This window comes from Cephus cinctus, unplaced genomic scaffold (genome assembly GCF_000341935.2).
Source record: "Cephus cinctus unplaced genomic scaffold, Ccin1 Ccin1_scaffold0099, whole genome shotgun sequence".
Classification (NCBI taxonomy): Eukaryota; Metazoa; Arthropoda; class Insecta; order Hymenoptera; family Cephidae; genus Cephus; species Cephus cinctus.
The window spans coordinates 21,952-44,072 of NW_014332836.1; the positions used below are offsets into that span (position 1 = coordinate 21,952).

At 37.8% G+C, this 22,121-nt stretch overlaps 1 protein-coding gene across 10 annotated transcripts in view; it reads left to right on the forward strand.

The window, feature by feature from the left end:
* LOC107274502 overlaps positions 1 to 22,121 on the forward strand; it is a 75,005-nt gene that overhangs the window by 10,860 nt on the left and 42,024 nt on the right. For all 10 annotated transcript variants that reach the window (XM_025091876.1, XM_025091875.1, XM_025091874.1 and 7 more), the window contains one exon: positions 8,194 to 8,254. In XM_025091876.1, coding sequence (XP_024947644.1) covers positions 8,202 to 8,254 — 53 coding nt within the window. In that variant the 5' untranslated portion in view covers positions 8,194 to 8,201. Of the gene's footprint in view, positions 1 to 8,193; positions 8,255 to 22,121 lie in introns of those variants that run through there.

A 22,121-nucleotide genomic window follows, 5' to 3' on the forward strand; every position in this document is an offset into this window, starting at 1 on the left:
GGGAGAGGGAGAGGGAGATGGAGTGGGAGAGGGAGATGGAGAATGAGATGGAGATGGAGAGGGAGAGTGAGAGGGAGAGTGGGAGAGAGAGAGAGAGAGAGAGAGCAGTTTATTCGACCCTGGAGTGAAACTCCCTAAGAGTCGTAGGCAGAAAATTACATAGGCATATTATGAGATAGGACAAGTAGTTTACAAAAATACACATATATCAATATAATATTAACAGGATTATACTAATTAAAATACCCTTATTTAATTTAATTTACTACATTCAAATACAATTCGAAGTTGTTAATTTATGTTACTTCGCAATCCTCTTGTACCTTCAAGTAAAAGTAACAACGCTTTCGAAAATCTGCTACAGTAGTAGCAGACGTTATATCCGGAGGTAACGAGTTCCAGAATTGTATGCCGGAAATTATGAAAGATTTTTGAAATGCGACTGTACGGGCAGCAGGGACATGAAGTGTATCTGTGCGAAGAGGATTACGACGCGAAATCATGTTATCACGAAGTCTAAGTTGATCCGCAAAAAGTCCTGATTGGCCCAAATGTAGCGCTTTATAGAAGGCGCATCCTAACAGCTGTAATCGTCTGTTTCGTGGGTTAAGCCAGCCACAATTACGTCTGTGATGTGATATGCTCAAATGTCTGGGCACCCTCAATAGAAACCGAACGCAGTTGTTTAGCGATACTAATAGCGCGCGTTCATGTTCACAAGACAGATTCGTAAGTGCTGTTGAACAATAATCGTAAAACGGAAAGACTAGAGCAGTGATAAGGCGACGTTTGGTGGAAACACTCAAATTGTTATCGTTAATGCGGATCCTATAGAGTGCGCCAGATGCTTTTTTCTTTATATGATTCACATGTAATGACCACGATAAAGTGTTATCCCCCAAAAAACACTTACGTGTAAAAAACTACGCCAAGTACAGGATTGCTGTGAATTCCTCTAACAAAACGTATTGATATCATATTATTGAGGCCAAGTACATAAGTCACGAAATTTTTTCCTATTATATGATCTAGCACTGGCCCATTATTTTAATTATATTTTCAATATTTCCTATAACGTTTTCGCTACTCTTTTAAGTTACTGCTGCTTCCCGTATTTAATTATGGTTTAATGGTGATTTAATAATTAATAAAACTTTAGGTGATTCCTTATCGAGTACTACTTGATGGGTCCGTGCCAGGAATTCCAAAGTACTTACTTTGCACGTGGTCATAGTATTCTAATGCTGTATGTTTGTTATTAAGTTTTTACCGTGATTATTTTTGACGAGTTGTTGTTAATATGCTTTCTATAGAAAATTGGTACTGGTTTTGTACCAAATTTATATCAAGAAATGCACTGACCCGCCAAGTAGTACTCGATAAGGAATCGTCTAAAGTTTTATTAATTATTAAATCACCATTAAGTCATAATTAAATACGGGAAGCAGTAGTAACATAAAAAAGTAGCGAAAACGTTATAGGAAATATTGAAAATATAATTAAAATGATGGGCCAGTGCTAGATCATATAATAGGAAACCATGTAGTGACTTATGTACTTGGCCTCAATAATATGATATCAATACTTTTTGTTAGAGGAATTCACAGCAATCCTGTACTTGGCGTAGTTTTTTACACGTAAGTGTTTTTTGGGGGATAAGGAGTTGACTCGAGTAAACAGTTTCGGTGCGCTGCACCCTGTACAGCCAGTTGCCTGTACTTGGTGCGAGACTCGACCGAGTCTGTTGATGTTTTCAAACTGGTATGATAAGTTTCGCGAAAAATAAACAACAACGCAGTATTCTTTAGGGATGTATTTACTAATATTGATGAAAAACAAAATTTTGTTAGGTTAACGGAAATTCGAAATAGAAAATAAAACTGCTAGAAACAGACACAAGTATTCGTACAGCTTTGGTGTTTCCGGGAAAAAGTAAGTACTAAATTAAATTAATACTTTGTGGGATAACCTTTGCTTTTTCGGATGGCCGAAATTCTCCTTCCTATTGAATTTACAAGGTTACAAGTAACGGAAGCTGTAATATTTTTCCATTCTTCTTGAAAAACCATTTTTAAATCATTTTTATTTCCAATTTTATGTGTACGTATTTTTTTATCAAGAATATCCCACAGATAGAGAGCCTGTTACTCGTTCTTAGTGTTGGCGCAGCAAGTCCCTATAGCACGTAGAAGAGCGCTTTGCTCCCGCGCTCGTAACCTGCCTATAAGAGCGTCTTGCTTGCTCATCGACTGAATCGGCACAAAGTCCTTGCCGGTGGTTACGGTATTGGTGGAAGCGAGAGAGCCCATCATTTTGAGTGAGAACCTAACTATTGATATATTTCAATAACCTAAGTTATTGCTTTGCGAACTGTCAGTGTGCGCTTATGTGAATCAGTCACGGTGAGCTGTGCCTAGCTATCATATCTTGGAGAGGCCACACTGCCGTGTCCACCACTTGCGCCCAACTTCAGCTGGTGCGTTTATACTGACTAACTCTATATGTATACATATAAGTGCTAAATAAGTCCTTAGTTAATTCTCATTAGGACCACACAAGGAAAAGAACGTGCTGCGTTGTCATTTATCTTTGTTGATCATTATACTATCCCGGCAATTTATTTTATTATTAATAAAATCTTGCAAGAATTAAATTATGAGGGCTCAACCGTGATCGGAGCAGGATAAGATCGATGGCGTGACAGTGGCATAAAATTGTGCAAAAATCGTAAAGTCATGTAGCTGTGCACTACTCGATGTGACGCGTAAGATAAATAAATCAGTGAACTATTGTCTTGAAAGTCGGAATAAATTGAAAGACGAAAGTCGAAGGGCAAGGTTAACTCGAAAGTAGTGTGTCGTAATAACTTTTTTCAGACGTTTGTCACAGTGTATTCTAAAGATGATATTAACGCCTGTGATGAGGAATTAAGTCACAATCTTTTAGTTGAGAAGAGAGAAGTCGGTAAGGCAGGTCCTAGCACAGCAAAAGCGTGCGACTCAGGTTAATTTGCAATAAAAGGTGTCGTTAAAAGCCTAACATGTTTTTCGAGTGATGATTAATTGCCTATAGAAAAATGGATTATAGATTTTTAAGAATTAACCTTAGTAGAAATTGTATATCGGCCTTAATCGGGCACCACGTAGTTTTCCTTACTTCTATTTAGTTGTTAACTAGGAAACTTATCTAGCGCCCGACCAGAATGTTAACGCATGCCTTGTCTAGTCACTAGTTATATCAAACTATCTAGGTCATATACAGTTTTCCAAGTCATTTCCTTACTACTCACGCGGAGATGTACAATTGATACAGACAATTGATTAAACTGTTTTGATATTCATTAAATAATAACATGAAATATATAATTGACATAATGACATAATTGTATAATTAGAAAAATATTGTTTTAAAATATGAGTGTACGTTTACTGTCTATCTTGCCATGAGCGAGATTTGAACCTGCGATTATCGGGATGCTTTATTTCAGGAATGTGATATTTTACCAACTGAACCAACAGCTCGATTTGTACATGTTGCTTCAGTTAAAAGTAATAACTAAGATTATTTTACCCTTTCGGGTATGAATTTTTAATTTACGATAAAAAAAAGGACCCCACTGCTTAGAAATTACACTCTCAGATAGATTCATACAATTGTGTCAATGTGCCCGAATGCTTTGTTTTAATTTGTTGTGAGATAGTCTCGAAGTATTGAGTTGCTCGGCAGAGGAGAGTAACCCGACGGAGACGTCTCCACGGACCGGCAGAAGCCCCGGTGAGACACCGGCGCCCCGCTGGAGATGGGCAAAGGGCTGTAGAGCGGGCTGAGATAATATATTTAATATAAAATGTATATCTTGTAACGTATCTCTTTTTCTTAACTCGACACCGATGGCGAAACACCCGAGAACGAACTATCTTCAAGAACCAACCTAGGTTACCTTCGGCCGTTCACCCTTCGCTCATGCACCCGCAAGCCAGGCGGAGGGCTAAGGTTTTTGATACGGTTAAAGGCAGGAAAGGAACCTCCTGCCCGAGTTAAGGATGTGGTGCCCAGCTGTCGCCCGATGCCCTGGAGAAGCGGCCGTGGAGGATCTCCAAAAGTTACGTACCGATTCGCTAAGGAACGCTCTCGATTTAGTTTAAAGGGACTGCTCGAGGGAAATGGAAAAGTTATCGGCTATAAGGATCTCGACCAATCAGTATAATTAGTTCTCAAATTTTGATATTGTCAAAGCAGTCCGTCTCGGGGTATCGACCGAGGTGTCATAAGCTGGCTCGCGCTCCTGTGCTATCTGTTGATAGATATTCTAGCCGTGTTTCGATACGGTATAGCCAGTTCTTGTTCGTATAGTTCTCGCGTTGCTCTTGCGTCGCTCTCGCGGTATCCAGGAAATTCTATGAATTTCCTGTGAGTATTCCGGAGGTGTAGTGCTGTGCCCTAGTGCAGTGCCCACCTGAGTGTTCTTTGGATACAGTTCTCGCCCTTCACGGATTAGCTGAACCAGCTCCGGTGAGGACTCCCAATTTATTAATTGGTGAAGGGATTTCGATTGATAGTTCAGATTCGTCCTATTACATTTCCGATTCGTTGCTCTCTGTCTCTCGCATTATTTGCCTGACTTTTACTCCGACCCTCTCTACCTCAACCTAGCAGCCTGAGCGGCCGTGCATTTCCGTAACCGCGCGCCCGTTCGTGCATCCAGTTGCGTTTGCTGATTGTACGTGACCCCAAAGATCTGCACCTATGGTTGCGTTTCTCGATTTTACTTGTCCACAAAACTCGACAGGATCCGTTAAGCTATCGCCTCGTCTGATAGGTTCCGTCAGAGTTCTCGTTCATATCGGCTCGTCAGTTCCCGGTGGAAAAAGTATTGGCTGGCGCCCGCCTGGCTTGCGGGTGCATGAGCGAAGGGTGAACGGCCGAAGGTAACGTAGGTTGGTTCTTGAAGATAGTTCGTTCTCGGGTGTTTCGCCATCGGTGTCGAGTTAAGAAAAAGAGATACGTTACAAGATATACATATTATATCAAATATATTATAACATCTTTTTACTCGCGTGTTATATAACTGTGCCGTTATGTGTTATCTGGGTAGAAACCGCCAATTACAGTAGTAAAATTTTTTATTATTATAACTCCTTTCCTATTGTCTCCATATTCATTCTTCTAGAACCAAATAATTAAACATCCAGCTAGTGTGACTGTTGCACAAACTTTTGCCTTTATAAGACGGTCCTGTGATTTTTACATTATTGACCAAGAATCTTATCACATTCTTTAATGGCCCGGCAAACATAAAGTTTTATGTAACATATTTATTATATCTAACAAGGAAACCCCCCAACCCGACCCCACCGATTTCAATAATTTTTTGATATGTTGTAGTACTCGACAAAATAAGAGACACGTATTTTTTTTTTGTGCTGACATCCACTTTAAAGGGGTGAAAACGACCCCTGAAATTCACCCCCTAAAATCGTTTTTTCATCATATCTCGACTTCTAATTAAATTTTTTAATAAAACCAAGTGGAAAATATTTGTCATAAGAAGTCGAAGATATGAGGTTTGTTAATGACCCAAGGGGTTGCAACCCTTATTTTATATTTTGAAAAAACTATATTTTTTATGCTTTTTTTCTGCATAAAAACCGGGGTATGGGCTCAAAAAAATAAAGAAAAGCGTTTCCATTAACTCTATCAAATATTTCAGTTGGGGTGTTTCAGGATTTTTCAAAGGGATAAAAACCACCCCTAAATTTTACCCCCGAAAATTGTTTTTTATCATATGTCAGATTCTAATTGATATTTTTTAATAAAACCAAGTGGAAAATATTTGTCATAAAAAGTCGAAGATATGAGGTGTGTTTATGACCCAAGGCGTTGCAACCCTTATTTTATATTTTGAAAAAACTATATATTTTATGCTTTTTTTCTTCATATAAACCAGGGTATGTACTCAATATTTATTAATATTTTTTAATGAAACTATGATTAAAAATTATTTTTATAAGATTTATTTCTTTTTCTTCTCTTTTTATAATTAATTGTAAGTCACAGTATTTTATTCTTCAAAGTGTTGACAATAATGATTATCTTCAAAAAAGTGCTTAAAACATAAAGACTTCATTTTATCAAAGCCAGAAGTTATTTTTACAAACTTATCTTATTTATGAATTGCTGACGACAGCTTTCTCGTTGTAAATAAGCTTATAAAAAATTGTTTATTCACCTTATCATTATTGAACAAAGTTCCATGCAAACTATTAATTCCTGCTCATCTATGTAACACGTTACACTTATTTTTGTTATGTAAATTTGATATTGTTTTCTCATACGAACAAGAATGTAACATATTACATTGTAACTATTCGATCAACAGAAAATATTGTAACAGTTCAACTATATTAATATAAATAACAATGTGTATTCGGTTATTAAAAATTCCAGTCATGTGCAATTTTGATCACAAATAGAAAGAGCGACAAACAAGAAAGTAATTCAGTAAATAATGAAGTACGCATAGTTTCCAATCCTTATATTGCTAATGACGCGCACGCGCATATCCGATACTACTCACACATACACATGACCCGTACATCGATCAGTAAATTTCAATTATAAATAAATATAAATAGGCGTAGCTCATGGTTTTTGTTAATCCAATGATTCCTTTCTTCGTCACAAATTACTTCCTTTATAGATCCAGCGACTTATCTCACATCTAATATCAGCGGATCTCGCGTTCTTAACGGGATACCTTGTGGTCGCCAAATAATATCGGCATATGCAAATGGTAAGGTGTAGTGTACAATACTATGACTGTCGGATATTAAGACGTCCCTAACACCTAAAGATAAAAATATTTTTATTCACGACTGAACTATAATAGCCACTTTATTCTCTGAAAAGCAGGACTAAAGTAGCATTTTATTCCCGCATATTTGGTTTTCCCGCAAATTTACTTTATTCCCGCATTTTGCGGGAATAATGAACTTTATTCCCGCAAAGTTTTGAATTTTTTTTTAATTTTGAAAATTTTGAAAATTTTTGAAAATTTTGAAAAGGTAAAAAATTTAAAAAATTTGAATTTTTTAAATATTTGAAAAAACGTATATTTCCATCATAATGACGGTGGCTGATTTGGTTCCACTTTTCAGGGAATAAAGTGGCTATTATAGCTCAGTCGTGAATAAAGCACTATATGTAACACGAGAGTAAAGTCGGTTATTCCCTCGGGTGATTTACTGCCCTCGCTTCGCTCGGGCAGTACACTCTCACCCGCGGGAATAATCAACGACTTTACTCCCTTATTGCATAATGTACTATTATATGAAATTATAATGAGAATAATTTTCAAAAGTGAAATACCAAGTTGGTAGCGGGCACGTCTAATCGGGCCTGTTGTCTATCGGCGAAAGGGACGAAGCCCTGTCTTTCTCTTTAGTCCAAGCCATTGCATAATGTACTATTAACACGAGAGTAAAGTCGGTTATTCCCTCGGGTGATTTACTGCCCTCGCTTCGCTCGGGCAGTACACTCTCACCCGCGGGAATAATCAACGACTTTACTCCCTTATTGCATAATGTACTATTATATGAAATTATAATGAGAATAATTTTCAAAAGTGAAATACCAAGTTGGTAGCGGGCACGTCTAATCGGGCCTGTTGTCTATCGGCGAAAGGGACGAAGCCCTGTCTTTCTCTTTAGTCCAAGCCTTCTTAAACTATAGAACCTTAGCGAACGACGGATTTGTTATTCGATATGATCTAGTCGATAATCAGCTAGAATTATTTCACACGAGGTTACAGTCGATAACTATGCCTCCTTATAACATATAGTGGGACTTCGATATCTTGAACTTCAATACGTGAGAAACCTCTGTAAGACTATGAATTTTTTAATTTTCTAATGCTTCGTTAACTTAAAATTAACTTTAAAATCTCAATAGGTCGAAACTACAATAACTCGAAGCATATTTCGTTTCCCTTGAAATTCAAGTTATCGAAATTTCACTGTATTCGACTGCAAATTAATAGGTTGCACATAAGTTCTATGTGATAAATATGCGACATGAAACTTTTTGCGTTTGTTAGAGGAATTGGTCATCGTTAAAGCCTCATAATATGGATAAATTGTGTATAAATCTAATTAACATAGCTGGAATACTGTACGAATGTTTATTTTATTATAGAATCCAGAATGTCAGGAGCGGATCCTCTTAGTGGTAACACAAGTCCCATCCACCAACCGAGGTATGTGCTAGCATTTTCTTACAATATTTAAAATTAGTAATTACAGTTTACCTGTAAATTTAATGGTTTAATCATATAAATTGTGGTACAGTTATACCTTAATCATAAACTAGGCAATTCTCTTTAATTTACAGGGTGAGCTTTGTAGAGTTTCAAGGGACAAACATATTGGCAATACAAGTTTTCATTTTGTGGAGGTTTTCAAGGTCATTTCAAAGTCAACTTTTTAAAAATAGTAATACCAACTTTTTATTGCAAATGTTTATTCTAAGTGGGAAAAAACGAATCTTTTGTCCAAAGCATTTTTTGTTTAGGCTATTTCTTTTTTTATAAATTTAACATACAAATTTTAATTCTGAAAAAAACCAGTAACTTGATCACTAAGAATTTTGAGGATAAGTTTATTTGACGGATGTTGCGTAGAGTTTTAAAGGTAAATGTAAATCGACTATACATTGTTTTTTTGGTGAATGTTTTGCAAACACGTTGTAAGGTCATCTTATCTTAATCATGTTAATAATGATGATTTTTAAGAGATAAATTTAATAAATAATAAGGAAATAATAAGAAATAAGAATGTTAAAGAAAAAAATCGCTGCGATGCCGTGAAAGCTTTAGACCATTGCGATTTCCTAACAAGAAATGTATTACAACGGATGCCCTGAACGACTAGGAATTTCCGAAAAACTGAAACTTCTGATCAGGGATCGAACCCGCTACCTATCAGCCAGGACTCTAACTGCAATGCCACCGAATCCACTGTCCGTCCTGATAAATCCTGTTTATTTATTTTATGGTAATTCCTAGATGGACCATACTTCGTATCACCACGTCACAGTATGGATCATTTTGTTTTGAAATCCAACTTCTTTGATTTTAACCCATTTTAAGAGTGAATAATCATACCCTTAAAAAATTTAGTTCTCAAGTTAGGGTTTTGTGAAAGTTAAAATTTGTATGCTAAATTAAAAAAAACGTCATAAGAATTTTATTTTATCGACTTCTCTGAAGCTTCAAAGGAAAATGGTGATGAATGTAAAAAGTTCGTATTACAAAATTCAGGTGTGATGCTTCGGTCTATTGTTGGTCTATTCGGTCGGTTGTAACGGCTGATTTTTGTAATAAAATTTGATATTGAAAGTTTGAAATTTTTTAATTTGAAAGCGTTATGGCTCGCATCAGCAGTGGAACACGCTTATGGGCGTCCTGGGGTATGGGTTCTTAATGCGGCTTTGATTTGATTTACTGACAATATTTAGTCGGTCGAACTGGAGGTCCTAGACCAGTGGTGGCTGGCGAATAGGCACTGTGGAACTGCAGCATCCCCTATTTCCATTTAATATTATCGATAACATTTAATATAATGAGTCCTTCTTCTTTAATTCTTTCTTTATACTTGTACAATATATGTATAATCCTTAAGCCAAATTTTTTTTATACATGTTTGTTTCCTTTTACACAATTTTAAAACAAAGGCTAACAATTTTTCGGAGCAGCACCCCCACTAATTTTAGTTGCGAGCCGCCACTGTTCTTGAGCATAGGTGACATCGCAAGCGCTCTTTGAAGGAATATAGAGAAGGAGAGTTTTTAATATCTAGAGTCAGGTAGTTCAGAAAAAGGCCGTGGAAACGCTAAAAGACTGCCTATAAAATTGAGTGTGGTACACAAGGACAATCAGGTTATTCCCTCTACAAAACATGCAGTGATTCATGGAGGAAGCAAGCACCACAGTGCTAACTAGGTAGGAGGGCTTGCCTGTTTTTAATAACTTGTATGTGAATATACCCAACGAGTAAGACCAACGCTGTCTAGAGGCCAAGAAATCTAATTGAGCAAAACGAAGGGATATACGCTTATCCCGGTTAAGGGTAGGGATAAACTTAACACATGAATTTAAAGAATTTAATAAGCAATACTAGAATAGCTGATTAGTGAAAAGACTAAGGCAACGACTAGTAGCTTCCTAAGTTCTGCAATTAGATCTGACTGATATTCATTAAGGCTGTTAAGGGTTTTAGGTTTCGGGGGTGAAGAACAGGGGGACTATTCTGTTTTTGCTTTGGGCTGACTTGCTGTTATCGCTCGTCTAGGAAAAAATAATCTTAATATTTAACGTATATTTTCTGACTATCTTTTTATAGATATTTACAAAAATATTTTTTCATAAATAATCCATGGTTGCATGAAGTGTTTATATGATTTTATGTAATTAATTTTTATCCTTTAAATCTACTAAACTTACCCAAGAAGATCTGGTAACGTTGTAAATAACGGTATACGGTAATGTTAAGGTTGGCAGCTGTATTGCGTCAGGACGTAATTGTTTATAACTTAAATTCTCAAAGGGCCATTATGTTATGTCATGTTACGTAGAACCATAGAGTGATGCCATCTTCGCAAAAATAAATATCGGTCCTACTAAAAAATATTTTGGCTGGAAAGAAGTGTGTACGGAAGATTTATAAGAAACAATGCGCTCAAGTGGAAAGTGGTAAAAAGAGGCAGAGAGTTTAGACAGTTTATGCCTCAAGTAGAAGCATAGATATAGACAAATCGTCGTTTTAGGCATTGCATGTTGAATTATGTATTGCCGATATGAATACTTTCGTGGGTAGCATGCAATGTACATACATATTGCGCACATTCATTGTGTTTGGGAAATATCGAAAAAGAAGATAGATGATTAGCATCTGTGTTCTACGTACGCTATTAACATTGTCTTCTTCTTAATTCTGTACCGACCAGTAAACTACATGACAATAAGAAGCAAAAGCAAACACTTTATAATGTTTATTTAAAAGTTGTTCTTGGCGAGTATTATTAGAAACATTGTATATCTAAATACTAGAGTCCAATTTCAAGAGATGTATCACAATGCTTAGTACTTTTAAAATAGAAAATGGCCGCTTCGCGTCTAAGGTGTTGCTATTTCTTTTCAGTGGCTTGACATGGTGGCGTGGGTAATTCTCATGTCAACAAACTTCTGGGTTTTGTGAATATCCCGACATTAAATCCACATCTATTAAAACGATTCGAACAGAAGGTTGATGCGTGCGTCCAGACGATAGCAAAGAAATTGTGTCAGAGTGCAACAGTTTCAGAAAGAGAGCTTAGATTAAGAATGCGAAGAAGTTAGAGAAAATTCTGTAAATATACTGTTACATACACTTTCCAACATGGAGCAGCCTTTGGCATATTTGTAACATGTAAAATGAGTCCCTAGGCTAATGTGATGGCCACAATCGTAACGATAACTCATACATATTCAAATTATATATTTAGATTGTTTTAATATTATCAAAATATTTGTAGATTTAGTATTAAATTGCTCATGAGTGGGAATTAATTGCAACTTTTTCGTATAGTGTGAGGTTATCAAATAGAAAGTTGAAAAAAAACGATATTTGTTACTAATTATTGTGATCGTCAATCTGGACAAACGATCAGAGTATAATGAAGATTGAATGGGCTATCGTGACATTGAATATTGTGACGATGTTTTATTCGCGATCTAGCCTCATCGAGAAGTACGACTCTGACTGGCGCACAACTTACACGATTCCTACGCGTCCTAGGAAACCCAGCAGTTAACGAATCTAAAAACAACGAAATACTCATTATTGCTGTTAGGGGCTAAATTTCAAGCGGGAGCCAGGTATCACTCCAAGACAATTTTCCTACGTATCTCCCTTGAGTAACTCAGCTACGCGGAGGTAGCGCGATCCGGAACAAAATGTCGGATAGGTCAAAAGTAGTATAAGTTCGTGGGTTCTGGACTAGGAAGAGGAACGTGAACTGCGCCAACTGGTTTGGATTTAATGATAATGACAATCAATTTGGAATAATAATTTGATTGTTTTGATGTATCTCTTTTTTATTGTTTGTACAGTGATCTGTTCTTAGTGGAAGCTGAAGTATAACTAACTCTATACCAAATTTTAAAAGATCCTCGTGTACGAAATGTTTAGGAACAGGGGAGAGGGTAGTCCTCTGCATGCCAAGCCTTAGACCCTTTCTTGGAATAGGGCCCTGTGTTCGAATTTGCCCTGGACAAAGGCTTTCGGTTTCCCGATTACGCAATGCACGGAAAAAGGGCGCTGGTTAGTCAGCGAAGACTTGCAGTTTTTTTAAGTCTCATAAAATTGGTTGACATGTACCAGACATATCTGTGGAAGTACCTCGCTGGTTACGTACGTATGAAAACCGAAGCTGTCTGTCCTCCAAGGCACCATCAGGGCCGAACACCGACATTCGAGAACTTTCAAAGGTTCGCGTTCGTGCTAAATCGACTTCCTGGATCTCCCTGATTTCAAGGAGTGACGTCACGGGGGTTTCCGATTTCAGGAATTTTAGGTGGATTCTACGAATTTTACCCTTGATTTCAGGAACTGAGCAACATCGAGAAGCTCCAGAAAATTCGATGGTTCGTGTCCGTGATAAATCGCGGAGGATCGCTCCACAGCCGGCGGCCCTCTCGCATGACGTTTTGAGGCAGCCCTTTAGCCCTCAACCCCGGAGAAGCTTCGGCGATTCCCTTCCCTCCCCGAACCCGTGCAGATTTCGGACGACAGCCTTCAGCCGGTAACCCATTTGACCTCGAACGTTAGAATCCATGCAGATTTCAGACGGCAGCCCTCACGGTTTTGACCTTGAACGTTATCTCGTACTCTCATAAGGACTTGGAATGTTTCCTGAAAGATGCAAGAAAATTGATTACAGCCAGAGTGAAAAACACGCTTTGAAAGGATGGAAATTTCTAATTACCCTTATGTCAATACCCCGGTACCCTTTTCCGTTTTCCAACTTATAATTTTTTATCTTTCTGACAAAATATCCACAATTCCTTTCACATCCTCGTTATTTCGTCAATTTCACATCGATTTATGTATTTAGTTTTGAAAAAAAAAGAAAAAAGTCAGAAATGTCAATAAATAAAGTTGAATATACGCTTGTTCAATACCCGGGGTACCGGGGTACCCACATTTTTCAATGTATTACTCGTATTGAATTTCTAACCTAACAACTAAAAATAATAATAAAAGATGAAAAGGAATATAAAGTAAATAAATAAATATTGATATTGTTAGTTTGAAAACAATTTATTGTGATTTATATTTATAAAAATGGACTCATAATGAGTTTTTATTGAGTACACTCGTTACACTTGGTAATTGTATTTGCGTGCTCATCGCAAACAGGTTTTTGACAAGCCACACATGATTTTCGCGTTTTCCTTCGTTTTTTGAATGCACCCTTGTAACAAATATAGCATGATCCAACGACAACCTAGCTTCTTCACTTTCAACCGGTTCATCAACATCCTCGTCTGCGTCTTCTGCTTCGCTCTCTCGATCTCCCACTAAAAGTGTATAAAAGTACGCTATGTACAACTTATAATGTACATAATACAAAAACAAAACTGTATAATACCAGTCTCTTCGTGGTCTGAGTTTTCCGAACCCTGCGATTGTCCTTCAGACAACAGAATCCAATCTTCGTCGTCGCTATCCTTTGCGTAATCATTTTCTTCAGCAGATTCCTCTCCTAATAATTGGCTCAAATAATCCTCCCTTTCTACAGCAGTCAATCTGTTATGGTATTGATTAGAATATTTATAATAGTATATTCATTTATAAAGTGGAAATTTCATGTAACTGGATTCATGTAACTATACCTTGCAAATTCAGCCGGATGTAGGTACAAATAGGTAAAGAAGGTAATGCAGTCAGCGCCATCTGTCGTGTAAAAAATGTGATGGACGTGAGTAGATACACACCACTTATGGGAGTCATAACAAACCCCCACCACTGTCCCTATGAGTCATAGAGCGCATCGCGCTGTGCCCCCCCGCACTGCACTATGGCGCCACCCCCTCATCCATGTGACCAGCTCTCCCCTCCCCCTGCGATACAGTTGTGGACCCCCCCACCACGCGGATACTGGTGCAATAAAGCGAACATTATATGCAGATCGTAAAGTTATCGCAATTGTATCGCAAAGTATTATTACAAACTTATGAATAATGCAGTTTTCGGTAAAACAATGGAAAATGTTAGAAAACCAAAAGACGTTAGATTCGTTAAGAAATGGAATAGTTAAATCAAATCTTCATAGCTGCACCGTATTTGACGAAGATATGATAATTATCGAATTAAATCGGATGAAAATTATATTCAATAAACCGATATATGTGAGATTTTTTATTCTCGACATTTCAAGGTAATATATTTATGACTTTCATTACAATTACGTAAAGAATATCTTTGGTAATCTAGCTAAATTAATGTATATCGACGCAGATAGTTTGTTATACCACTTTCAAGTTTCCGACATATATGAATACATTAAACGTGACTTGTACAACTTTGATACTCCAGACTACCCTTTAAATAAAGTTTACGGCATGCCGTTAGCTAATAAAAAGGTATTAGGCTTAATGAAGAACGAAAATAATGGGAAAATTACGACCGAATTTATAGGATTGTCAGCAAAATTATACTCTTTCAAAATTTTAGGTGAAAATAAAGATAAACAGCATGCGAAGGGAGTCAGGGGATCTACGTTAGTGTAAAATCTATATAAATAAAAATATGAACAATATATATTTCAATGTTTTTTATTTAGGATATTAAAAATTTAACTTATCTTTCACACAAATACTTTTATAATTTAACATAAATACGCTAAGAATAAGGATAATGGAATAAAATCAATAATTTAAAATCTATAGTCAGAGTACATCAAACTACAATCTAGACGCTCAATGCACTCTTTATTAACTCGAGTATTGTGACTATTACTAACTCTATGCAGACGTAGTTGAATACATAATGTGAATCAATAATATCAGCTACTGCACTAGGCATGATATTCGAAAATTTACCAGCTTCAAAGGTCATGTTAATCTCATTGAGAAAGTTATTACAAATTCGCATTGCGCTAATATAATGATCTTTCGTGAGCGCTAGAGTAGAACATATACATAATTCGAGCATTAAAAATTTTTCGAAGTCTTAAAAAGAATAGTGTCTTTTCCCGATGTTCTATTTATCGCGCGGTCACCATATAATGCGAACAGTACGATATTGCAATTTGCGAGGGGAACTTTGAACCATTCATTATTATTTTTTAATGGAATAGTATTAGTTGTACAGTGGTCAAATAATTTGTTAGAGTGCTCAAGAAGAAGCTGTCAATCGAAAGGTAGAAGTATGACGGAATCCTCCTTACAACCTTCACGCGTTGGTATGGACATGAATTACCGACGGTTCTAGTAAAAGTTCCTAGAATTGCGGCTACATTCCAGAGGGCTGCCTCCTTGATACGCAGTTCTGCGGGGTAACGTTCGAGGTCAAATCGGCTGCCACCCGTAACATGCACGGGGTTGGGGAGGGAGGGGAGTTGTCGAAGGTTCTGGAAGTTTTTGTTTGAGGGGCAAGGGGCTACCTCAAAACTTCGTGCGAGAAAACCGCCGGTTCTGGGAGCGATGCTCCGCGATTTAGCACGGACATGAACTGTTCAATCTTCTAGAAGCTATTTTAACATGCGCAGTTCCTGAAATCGAAGATAAAATTCCTAAAGTTAAACGCAAAATTCCTAGAATCCACCCGAAATTCTTGGAATGGGCGATTCCTGTGACATCATTTTGTGAAATCAGGGGGATCCACGCCGTTGATTTAGCACAGACGCTAACCTTCGAAGGCTGTCGAACATCGGTAAGTGACGATTATAGGAATTCAGGTCCAGAACCCGCAAACTTATACTACTGTTAGACAATCACGCGACATACAGAAGAAATCAATGGGCACGTTGTAAAATAAAAGATTTCGAGTTATTACAAAATCGGTAACGAGTGTACGGAAATTTACAAAAAAAAAAACGTATTTTAAAGAAACAATAAAAAAACAACAAAGAAAATGTATCTTATAGGACTTCGTATACCTTCTAGATTACGAAACCTTTCCGTGGCTAACTCGCGTTCAATTTATAATTCTAACCGATCATCAAGAACCTGTACGCGTTCTACGATTCACAAAATCAAAATACAAAAGTTCTTCACGGACGGAACGACAAGAATCAATTCAGAAATACTTTCAAGTCAAAGCGAACAAAAATCGAACAGTGAACCCTGCCGGTCGACAGATCTTCGTGCCTTGGTCAAAAAAATATTAGAGGGCTATAGCCCCTTAGCGTGTCTTCTGCACGCGTGGTCAGACAAAAGAAATATAACTCGAATGAAAGACTCGCACTAAAATGCGTCGCTTACAAAAGTCAGAAATGCACTCGTTTACCGTGTCATTTCTTCGATTCGCCTAATTCAATTCGAACGTCGGTCGGGTACTACACCGTGCGCTCGGTTAATTCTACAAGTTACGGACTGGTAACAGTCACGAGACTTAGCGTGTCCATGCTAGATTGATTCTCAATCTTCACGCCCTTTGTTCCCGCGCGAGGAACAGCACTCCCTTCCTTAGGTTATTGAGCGGCGATCTGCCATGTGGACAGACCATGTGGACGCGCCAGTTTCAAAGATGTTATCGTAGCACTTAGCATTAAGTGTATCAAATTACAGACAGTTCCATGGCAGCTGTACTACAACTTGTTTCTTTCCTCATCGCGCGAAGGTGCACCAGACATCCCTAGATTTCCCACTCGTGCAAATACATATATTCGTTTTGAACCATGGGAATGCACCCTAAAGTTAAAAAAAAAGACGAATATAACTGGTTAACCTCTTGACATACAATGACGTTTCGGAGACGTCATTCATTTCACGTGCCATTGTAAACTTTGACGTCTCCGAGACGTCAAGAACTGTCTTCGGCGAACACCGTGTAGTATATTATTAGATTATCTGTTTCGGTCGTGCATCGATGCTGTTTTGTTTAGACTGTTGAAGATGCTTTCCCCCTCTCAACAGTAACGATAAAAAAATTGCATCGGCAAACAAGTAAACAAAAAGAAGCACAATGAAAGCGGTAGTCAGTATAGCAGTGACCTCGCACGCCAAATGTCATATCACATATTTGAATTTTGTAAAAATCAGAAATAGTTCTCCCAATGTCTCTGAATGCATTATATGAAAGTGCTGATAAAAGTCTATTAAGCTACTCTAGTGGTGATAATGAAATTGAAAATGGTCATCAAAGTGTTAATATTGTTGAGTATTCAAGTGAAGCATCAAATTTAAGTGAAGCTAGCTCTATTCAACGAAGTGTGCGTAAACGTGCAAGACCTATTTCGAGCAGTGAAGATTCTGACGAAGAGGATGAATGGAATTGGAAAGAAGTAGAAAATATCGTCAATATAAAACAATTTACTCCAACTTCCGGTATCAGTTGTTTAGTTCTACGAAAATTGGGTATAAATGCAACACCTCTGTGTGTTTTCAAAGAAGTATTATGTGATGCTTTTTTTGAAATAATAGTTAGAGAAACGAATAGATATGCAGCACAAATGAAAATGGAAGAGGATACGAAAATGAAGGTGGAGTGGTATCCACTAACAAATGATGAAGTTAGAGCATATTTTGCGTTATGCATTATCATGTCGCAAATAAAAAAAAATCTAAAATAGACATGCATTGGTCGAAACGAAAAACATTAGAAACACCCATATTTTCGCCAGTTATGCCTCGTAAACGTTTTTTGGCCGTAACGCACTATATTCATTTCGTGGATAATGAGACAGTCTCTACAGAAGACAGAATACGAAAGGTTCGATCCGTGGTGTATTTCTTGAATGCCAAATTCCAACAGTTATACACTCCGGAAGAAAATATCGTCATAGACGAATCCCTCATGAAATTCAGAGGGCGGCTAAATTATGTACAATTCATAGCATATAAACGAGCGAGATGTGGAATTAAGAAACTGTGTTGAAACCGACCTGTGTTGTGGAGTACAATCGTCGAATAGGAGGTGTCGACGGACAACACCAATGTCTTGCATGTTTCCCTCACATGCGAAAACGTGTAAAAGGATATAAAAAAATGTTTTTTTATATGTTTGATATAACTATTTATAATGCTCATGTATTATATTCCAAGTTGCCTACTTCACAAAAGCAATCGATTGTGAATTTTCGATTGAATATTGCAGAAGGTATGCTTTGTAATTTGTCCCTTCGGAACTGTCCGACACGCGGCAGACCGAGGCAAAGTGAATGCTCGGTTACAAGCAAAACATTGGGCACATTTTCCCGAACATACACCTGCAACAAATAAAAAGCAACATCCTGCAAAAAGATGCCACGTGTGCATAAAACATAATATAAAAAGTGAAAGAACTTGGCAGGGTAAGACATGCCTCGTTCCACTACATATTCCTAAATGCTTTGAGAAGTATCACACGTTACAAAATTACAAAATTATTATTTTATAGTATTACTTAATTAATTATCAACCTTATTGAATGTTATATAGCAACGTAAATTTGAAAATAAAACGCCCTGTTTCTGAGCTTGTACATGAGTGTCCACAATTGAGCCAAATTAAATGGTATCCTACGGACGCGTCGACGCGCATTTTACTTGTATGTCAAGGGGTTAATCCTTCCTAAAACCCGTACGTGTAAACGTAGTCAACATCGCAAGCCGAAACAAGTAATCAATAACGCTTTGCAATTAGACCATCAATCATCGCGATACGATTGCGCTTCGATTAGGACATCATAGATTTTCCGTACTATACATAAAATACAAATTCATCCTGCAAACTCGACACTATTTTCTGATCGATTCTTACCAGCACTGCTCTAATCATTTTTTAATATATTGGGCAGAACTAATGACTACCAAACGATTAGTAAAAAAAAAAAAAAAATTAAAAAAGTTAAAAGTGTCCAGCCAACTTAGTACAAGTAGACCTGACGGTGGTCGGTAGCAGTGCTCAATCATCGGGGCTCTTTGCGCGCCACTTCCAATCGTCCATGCTTGAGGTTTAGCCGGGCAGGGCGTGTTACCGTAGCATGACGTCTCGTCTGTCCCGTGTTGCGTGCGCCACCTGAGCCAATAGAGGGGGCTCTCATGCCTTAGCGTGAGTTTCGTCCCTCGCCCATCCCAGCTCCAGAGACTCCAGCTGGTTCTTACGTCTCTCTCGTTCCCAGCTGGCGCGTTTTCACAAGCACGGCGAGCGAGCGCTCTATGCAAACTTCGGCAGAGTATACATAAAAAAATGATAAAATAAAATATCTTATCATAATTTTGTAGTAGGTCCTTACAGTGGTTGGATCCTGCCTGGACTTTAGTCGTGGACCAGTGTCACTCTCGCGTTTCGGCGTGGTTCTCGTGGAGGACCTGATGGGTGCAATACACCATGTTATATATATTATATACAACAATTATACAACTATACAACATATAAGTATATATAGAATAACAATCATTAACATTAATAAAATATACAATATATGTACATCTCGAAGCTGTGGCTGTCAGGTTCAGGGGGATCCGGCTGGTCACCAATTTCTTTATTCTGAACTGATTACACTGAAGCTGGAACGAATCTATGGCTGTTGGCGAGATGGACCCTCTCCTCTTCAATTGCCACCGAATACACTGCCCTCTATCCGTTTAGTGTTTATCAACACCCCAGCTCCAGTGTTATCAAAAGTACAAACTCGATTGGTATAAGAGAGGAACCGGTTTAGCCTACGATAGGCTTAAGGGTTAAGGCTCTGGCTGACAATCATATTATGATAGATTCTACATGCAACCTTGGATTTACGACATCGTGTTCGGTTTAATACTCGATTCTACTACTTCTGTAGTACCATCTTCCATACGCGGTCACATGATTCAAGTCGATTCGTGACTTATATGAATCACGCCGCTACTCTTGGACCCGTGTTCTGTACGTGCAGTCGTATCAAGGACGCGGACACGTGATCATAAGCCGGTTTGCGGCTCGTTATAGATCACGCCACTACCATTGCAGGATCCTTCCGTGGGCCCATGACCGACCAGCCTATCCCTTTATTCGGATATTCACATTCACTGCCCCCAAAGTTCGAAAGATTTGACAATGGTACTCGTCGGACGTCAAGGTGAGGCCATATGATTGTCCGCCGGTTCCTGAAATCATTCGACACTACTTCAGGAATCCGTTGTGTTCCAAACTGTTAATTAATATTAGTCGAACACGGTGTCGTTATTTCCATGATATGGTGAGAGGACTTACCCCTAGACCACTCTATCTAAAAACTGACTGTCTTCAATCCGTCATCCTTCATATATCGGTTGCTCGCCCTTCCCCTTAGACACATATATCCCGTTATCCACCGCTTCGTGATGGTAAACACTGACAAAAACTTTATGAAGGGATCCTATGTCGTCGTTTATATTGGAAGATACCGCATGCTAGCGATATAATGCAGTCGGCGTTCGCAACAGATTGCGTTGGCAACAATCTTTACAAACAGACTGATTTAACTGCAGTTGCGGGATGTAAGGATTCTCCAAATATTAGCGCATCGCTTGAAGCTTGCTGACGAGCTCCTCATATAAAAAATGATAACGCTTAAAGAGATGCTCACGAACAATTTTGCATCCAAAGAAGTGTAAAACATCACTCGGAATTTAATTTCATTGTGGAGTGTTCTGTCGGATGGAATGATTTAAAAAATGTCATTCGTCGGCATTACTTTTATATTCGGTACAATAGTCAATGCTTACACTTCTAATAGAGTTAATGGTATACATTTACTCTTAACCGAATGTACCAATAGTACTCCTCAAGTTACGAATAGATCGACTGTGATCGATCAACTAGTCGATTTTGTAGAGAAATTATCGTATAAGACTGATAAGTGACGACCACCAAATAAGCGCCGTATGAAAGACGCAATATCTATAACCAGTTCTATTATTTTTGTTAAATTTTATAAAAAGTTAAATATCTGCTGTGCGTTATATTTGACTTAAAAATTTTATATAAAAGTTGAAAAACATGACAAAGGTTACACAAAAATTAAATTAGTGAAAAAATGTATTATAAGGTTTTTAACACAAAGATAGATTATCACGAGTTGTTAATTTATTGATAAGAACAGATAATTTTTCTTGTTAATTATTGTGACCTAATCCTTTGGGGTGGCTGTGCATAAGTACTGAATGTCGGTAAGTCAGGTAGCATATTAGCGCGCTACGATGTCGCCATGTTTCGATCTCTTATTGTTACATATGCTTGTTTTTCGAGCAGTTTCACTTTTAAATTGATTAATAATTAAATAACGGTACCGTATATACTCATTTGGACGTCACCGGGAATTAATCCGACAGTAATTTTATCCGTGCATATTTTTTGAGATTCGTAGATGCATTTTCTTAGAAGATTTAAAGGAAGTAATGTAGAATAGTTAGAATTTCCGCGTCAGAGTAATGTAATTAATGTACAAAACACGTCGTTCTCGATTTTTCATTTTTTTTTCCCTAAAATATACATTCTTACAAAGTTTCATGTCAGTGGTATGATTTTGAGTTAGCCCCACAACAAGCTTAATACGAAAAGAGTACGGCTAATTCGCTAAGAGATATCCCGTGTGTAACTATCCTAAGAAAAGACACAGTCCATATGCATATCCAGATTGCGGACAAAGGAGGGGAAAATATGTGGGACGCGTTAATAGCCAGGGAGAACAAGAAGTTGAAATCCAGAGCGTTAATGTATCTCGAAGCGCCCAGAATTATGCATTGGATCTTGGTCGGGTATAATGACAGATAGTGTTCCTGAGCGCAACGATAAATTGCATCGGTGCCGTCCGCTGCATTATAATCGGCAATTGAAGGGTCAGGTGGGAAATTAGCATCCCAGATGTCGCGAAAAGTAGCGGAATTACAGTGGAACCTCTCATAGCGTACGTAATAGG